We start from the raw sequence: 6,744 nt of genomic DNA, 5'->3' as shown, positions 1-6,744 counted from the left end.
AAAAGTAAATAAAGGAACTACAAATCATTTCATCTCCTCTTAACATATTCAGATTTAATAAGGCTCTAATCTGAGTGCAATTCCACGACAATGCATCTTCAAACTAATTAATCTCCACTGGAAACATGACAATGAAATTATAGTATCTAATCAAAAATATTACTTATTTATGTCATGCTATGCAGGACTCACGTGTCTTGCTTGAGGACAAACGTGTTTTAGGACCTCTCGCAACACCAAATAACTTTTAAATGTGTTTTATTTTTTGCAGTGTATCCTCTTTACGCACACTCCGTCTGAAATTTGATTCGAGTTTAAAAAGCCCCGGCAGGAGCCACAAGTCAGAGCGCAGTGGGTTTCTCTCCGTGAGCATCAGGTAGCTCCATATACGGGTTGGAGAGGCACCTCACAGCCGCTCTGGCACTGTATCTGCTAGGGCGCACAGAGGGGCAGTGCCATGCACACTCCTGACTATGCGCTGCTCCTGAGCGGAGGGAACCAGTCTCTGGTTTTCAGTCCCTATACTGACCTAACGATGGAGACGCCTGGAAACAACACCGTCCACCCGAACGGATCCGATCCGTTTGCGCGAAACGAGGAGGTGGCCCAGATCGAGATAATGGTCCTGAGCATCACCTTCGTGGTTGCTGTGATTGGGAATGTGAGCGTCCTGCTGGCAATGTACAACACAAAGAAGAAGATGTCGCGGATGCACCTTTTCATCAAGCACCTCAGCCTGGCTGACCTGGTGGTCGCCTTCTTCCAGGTGCTGCCGCAGCTCTGCTGGAAGATCACCTACCGCTTCTACGGTTCAGACTTTCTCTGCAGGGTCGTCAAGCACCTCCAGGTGATGGGGATGTTCGCGTCCACTTACATGATGGTGATGATGACCGTGGACCGTTACATTGCCATCTGCCACCCTCTGAAAACCCTCCAGCAGCCCACCCAGCGCTCCTACATCATGATCATCTCCACGTGGATGTGCAGCCTGGTGTTCAGCACCCCGCAGTACTTAATCTTCTCCCTGAGCGAGATCAAGAACGGCTCGAAAGTAAACGACTGCTGGGCGCACTTTATCGAGCCGTGGGGCGCCAAGGCGTACATCACCTGGATAACTGTGGGCATCTTCCTCGTGCCCGTGGTCATTCTCGTGATGTGCTACGGGTTCATCTGCCACAGCATATGGAATAATATCAAATACAAGAAAAGGAAATCGACGGCTGGTGCTGCGAACAAGAACGGGCTGATTGGGAAGCATTCAGTCAGCAGCATTACAACGATATCCAGAGCCAAACTGAGGACTGTAAAAATGACTTTTGTGATAGTTTTGGCGTACATCGTGTGCTGGGCGCCGTTTTTCACAGTGCAGATGTGGTCTGTGTGGGATAAAAACTTCCAGTGGGTTGGTGAGTGCTGGATAAATAACACTAGACATGTATTAATTACTACTGAATTTAAATCTTTTACAGCTTTAAGAATGATGTGATGCACTGACAAAAACGTAACAGCCCAGAGAAAGCACTACATCACTTGCCACTAAATGAAAAACTGATGCGCAAACTAAAATCCAAGTGCGCGCAGCCTTTACGCACGGGTTAATTTGGCATACAAAACCAAAAATATGCGTAAATAGCGCAAAAAGATTAACCTTACACAACCCCAAAATGTTTAAAATGATCTATTGTTTGCAAGCTGCTTAATTTAGATGTCATTACTGAGTGCATCAGTGTTAGCCTTTAGGATTTAAAATTTCACTGCAGAAAAGGTCTGGTTAAAATTAATTTTTATTAGGGAAGAAAGTAAGATATAAGCCAGAATTTCAGCCTCTTCATATGTGAGTTCCTTGAAACACTAACACCCTTCACCTCATATCAAGTTTAATCTTATTTTCTGTACAATATTTGATCCAGAAACAATAATATTTTAATTTGTGAGTTTTGCTTCAGGTTCTTTTGCTGAATTAACTTTTCTGGGACGAAGTCAACATGTGCAGCAGGCAGATTAGCTCACTAATATCAAGAAAATTTGACACTTAATCCAAAAATATTTGATCTGCAACAGAAACTCAAACTTGTGCACTCAGTAGATTTCCTCTTCTTTAAAGTAAAAATCAAGTTTTACATTTCAACACCAGCTGAATTGACTTAGACAGGCATCTCTGCAGCCGAGCCTGGACCAGATGTTTTGTGGATTAATCACCCCTTTCCTCTCTCTGCTCTCCAGATTCTGAGAACACAGCAGTGACTCTGTCTGCGCTTCTTGCCAGTCTCAACAGCTGCTGTAACCCGTGGATATACATGATCTTCAGCGGCCACCTCCTCCAGGATTTTGTGCACTGCTTCTCCTGTTGCTACAAAGTGAACACTGACTTCAAGAAGGAGGACTCAGACAGCAGTCTCCGCAGAACAACGCTGCTGACTAAGATGACCAATCGGAGCCCTACGGGCAGTTCTAGCAACTGGAGAGAGCTGGACAATTCTCCTAAGACTTCTATTCAGGCGGAGTAAACATGCAGCCAGGCAACTCTGTTTACTAGGGTGGGGGTGAACAGAAGTGGCATCGAGGTACACTTAGAGTCTCTACTTATCTTAACTCTGGGCAGGACTGAAATGTCCCTCAAACTTAAGAAACCCTTAAGCAAATTAAGTTTGCTGCATAGAAATCAAAAAGAAATGAAGAAATAAGGTGTTGGCAGCAAGGACACAATATATAGACACATTTTTGTGTCTTGCTGGATTCTGTGCGCAAAAGTTTTCTTTTATCACATAACCTCAGCAAAAATATTAGAAGAACATTGGAAAAGGAAGTGAAATTCCAAAGTTTTACTTCTAATTTATTATGTTTTTATATCTCCACAATTGTTTATACAAGCACTAGATGCTAACAATTATGTCTGTGCATCATTTTGTTGAATTTATAGTTGTAATATTTGAAGTGTTTCAACAGCCCCGAGTTCTGTAGTCAAAAGCCCAAAAAGAAAAACCTTCTCCAGGAATACTGATGCTTTTACTGGTGGTTATGTTCCCCTGCTGTGCTGCCGAACACCCTTTCCTGTTGGAGTGTTTACAAAGACAAAACTGACATTGCAGCCAGGAGGTGTGCGGTGGTGAAAACGACTCTCCAGACCGCACGTCTCTAAGTAACCGAGGCAGTCGCCTCATCCTTTGTGTTTGGCTTTCCATTTTGTTGTTTTTCTCAGAACCACATTTTAGTGGCTTGCATAAAAAAAAATAAACTTTGCTTCAGCCAATCACAAAAAAAGAAAAAATAACGGGTGTGGGGTTTAAGCGACAACTATTAATCAGGCTGTTGTGTGCATCCAGTTATTTCATGTTGCAGCAGTGTGGGTCTCTGAAGAATGGCTTTCATTTCTGCTCAGCAGTAGAAGATGGGATCCATTTGAAAATAGCTGGATATGCACCTACACACACACACACACACACACACACATGGACAGACACACACACACACAGAGTCCAGGGCCGGTGGGTGTTTTGATGAAGTGAGATCGACCACAGTTGGAGGAGTCTACCGACAGACCCACAGACCCCTCCCATGGCTTTCACCAAATGTTGGGCAGAAGCTCGCACATTCCACACACTCTGCGTCAACACACTTCCTGATTTTTTTCCAACATCCTGCACCACTGGGGGTCTGTTTTTGGCTTCATTTGCACTCCAGACAAAAACAATCTCCTGCACATTATTGCGATGCGCAGCATTGTAATTGTTGTCAGACCACCGTGAGAACATGTATATTACGCTGTATCAAGACATTTCTATCTGACTGTACAGTATGTTTGTACATAAAAAGCATTAAATATCTGTATATAGGAATAATATATGTAAATCTGTTCCACGTGAGTTCTATTTGTCTGTAATGGCTTGTGTATATTGAAAAGAAATTAAATATACTATAAATATATGCTGAAAAATACATACTGATGCACTGAATGCTACACTGGCTTTGTGTCCTGTTTTCACAACCGTGGCAGGGATGCTTTGTTTATGCTTTACGCAGTTGCTACATGACCATGGAAACGTCTGGTGTTATTTTTGCGGAAAATTGAGCAATTGTGAATTGAAATCTGTGGCCAATCTAAGCACGCATAACCTGCCAAAATCTGGGGTTATGCAACGTTACATGACCTTTCAACCGAAAGTAGTGTGAACAAGAAGTCCTGTTAATGAGAGGCTTTTAATCAACGCAATGCTGCAGGCACGGAGCCGGAGAAGCAAATCCCACCGACCCCTCAGAAAAAAAAAATGAATAGCCTGTTTCCATCTTTATAACATTATTTATCAGAAGCAAGAGCATCTATTGTTTATTTGTTAGTGTCCCCATTAGCTGTTAAACACATTACAAATACAGCCCACACGAATCAACACATCTGATTCCTATACTAAATAAATACTATATGCAATAAATGACAGCTGCTACTTTCTACACATGCAGGGCAACATAAATGAATGACACTCAGACTTATCGTGGGCTACCTGACAAATATAACACAATAAAGGCTTGAAGATGAATATGCCTGTGTGCCCTATTATTAAAGATTCAAGACTCTTGTTTGCCATTACCTCAGGTACAAGTGTAAAAGGCCATTGGCATTCTTGTGCGGATTGTTGGTCACTAGGCATGGATGCATTACTGAAAGGGCCTCCCGGGCACAGGCCCAGCAGCCCAGAATGTCAGAGGCCCCCTGGCCTTCATCTGCAAAATATCACTCAAATAACTAACACATACTGACCAGGAAGAGTCTCAAAATGACCACAAGAAGATGCAACGGAACTGCAAAGAGGCGCAAAACCACAAACGATGCATAACGCCTACAAAGAGAAGCAAAACAACAACACAAAAAGAGGCAACACCACAACGTTTGTGTGTCTTGCTGTTAGGTAGGAGAGGTGGTGGGGCCTTTTGGATATCTGGGCTTATTGTCTAATAATTCATCCATGTCACAGGGTAAATGTGTGGCTAATTAACTGCAGATTGAGAAGCGCTCACAGTAGATAACGTAACTCTAGAACCAGCAGTAACAATTACAATGGCAATATGTTAAGTGTATTTAAGATTATGGCTACATTTGCAGACAGGGGTTCACGGTTGACTGCCGTAGTATAGTATTGTTTCTTAATTTATATTTTTGAATCGATATTTTGGGGGGGCGGGTTGGCCGTTACTGCCTTACTGCAATGAGCTGGCCACACACTATTGATATCCACATACATAAAACAATAATTTAATAGCTTGTATAGCTGTAACACAGATTTAAATGCAACACTTTTGTTTTCGCTCACAGTTTTCACAGGTTTAAGTTTTGGTCACAAATTTGTCAAAATCCATGTTTGTGAGCATTCCACCTTCTCCAGGATAATCCATCCACCCGACAGGTGCAGCATATCAATATGCTGATTTAACAGCGTCATTACTACACATGTGCCCCTTGGGATGGTCACAATAAAAGGCAACTCCAAAATGTGCAGTTTGATCACACAGCACAGTGCCACAGATGACGTTTTGAGGGAGTGTGCCATTGGTATGCTGACTGCAGGAATGTCCACCTAAGCTGTTGCCCGTGAACTGAATGTTGATGTCTCTGTCGTCATCTCTGTGAATCTGAATGTACATCCAGCTGGCCCCACAGCCGCACAAGTCAGTTACAGTGACGAACTGCTGTCAGGTCAGACTCGGATGAGGACGATGAGCATGCAGACGAGCTTCCCTGAGACGGTTTTGTGCAGATATTGTGGCTGGTCTCAGACGATTTTGGAGGTGAAGACACTGGATGTGGACGCCATGAACTGGTGTGGTTACATGTGGTCTGCAGTTGTAAGGCCAGTTGGATATACTACCAAATTCACAGGAACAACATTGGCGGCAGCTTATGGTGGTGAAATGTACATTCAGTTCACAGGCAACAGCCCTGGTGGACATTCCTGTAGTCAGCACGCCAATGGCACGCTCCCTAAAAACTGCTGTGGCATTGTGTTGTGTGCAACTGCACATTTTAGATTGAACTCTTATTGTGGCCTCCCGAGGCACAACTGTGTAGTAATGATGCTGTTTAATCTTGCTATGCCACACCTGTCAGGGGGATGGATTATCTTGGAAAAGGAGACGTGCTCCCTAACACAGATTTGAGATGAAAATTTGAGAGAAAGATATCTATTGAGTACATAAAAAGTTGCAGCTCCTTACGTTAAACCTGTGGAAAAATGGGAGCAAAAACAAAAGTGTTGCATTTAACTTTTTTGTTCAATATAAATGTTCCTGTGACTCTAAAATCAAATCAGAGAAAGACAGATATCTCGAAAACAAGGGCAGATAAAACCAAACCTGCACTGCTGCATACTACTTTAATGAGAAAATATTCTTTTTTGTAATGTGGGTGATCTGACGTCTATTAGACTCCATCAGGAGTGAAACATCATTTCATTTGATTATATGATAATACTGTTGTCTAATTTAGTTATCTCATTTTCCTGTTTTTTATCCATTATCCTGTGTAATAATATGTGTCACACCTCATGAAATCATAATTGTGTAATGTAATAATGCCGAACAGCTTCATCCAGCAACTCCTGGAGTCTGCACTGGATCATGAAATCATTTGAACAACATTTTTAATATTATACCAGCATGCCACATTATTCTAGTAAAGCACATTGTTGTGAAGAGCTTGTGTTATCGACCAGCTTCTTTATAGTAACTAAACGCTCCCATCCACCTTGATCCCCT

At 42.5% G+C, this 6,744-nt stretch overlaps 1 protein-coding gene across 1 annotated transcript; it reads left to right on the top strand.

Moving 5' to 3' along the window:
- The first annotated feature begins 340 nt into the window (after positions 1-340).
- On the top strand, positions 341-2,673 carry avpr1aa (arginine vasopressin receptor 1Aa). The gene is made up of 2 exons (XM_033635995.2): positions 341-1,406; positions 2,224-2,673. Exons 1-2 carry the CDS (start codon positions 458-460, stop codon positions 2,505-2,507), a joined length of 1,233 nt encoding a protein of 410 aa, XP_033491886.1. The 5' UTR covers positions 341-457; the 3' UTR covers positions 2,508-2,673.
- The last annotated feature ends 4,071 nt before the right edge of the window (positions 2,674-6,744 follow it).

Source organism: Epinephelus lanceolatus, chromosome 5 (genome assembly GCF_041903045.1).
Source record: "Epinephelus lanceolatus isolate andai-2023 chromosome 5, ASM4190304v1, whole genome shotgun sequence".
In the NCBI taxonomy this organism is placed as follows: Eukaryota; Metazoa; Chordata; class Actinopteri; order Perciformes; family Serranidae; genus Epinephelus; species Epinephelus lanceolatus.
This window is presented reverse-complemented; position numbering and strand designations above follow the sequence as displayed.

Bases quoted from the DNA above. Each gene is read 5' to 3' on its own strand.
- avpr1aa (XM_033635995.2), top strand. From the start codon at position 458: ATGCACACTCCTGACTATGCGCTGCTCCTGAGCGGAGGGAACCAGTCT. The intron at 1,407-2,223 runs GTGAGTGCTGGA...TCTGCTCTCCAG, and splicing joins TAAAAACTTCCAGTGGGTTG to ATTCTGAGAACACAGCAGTG.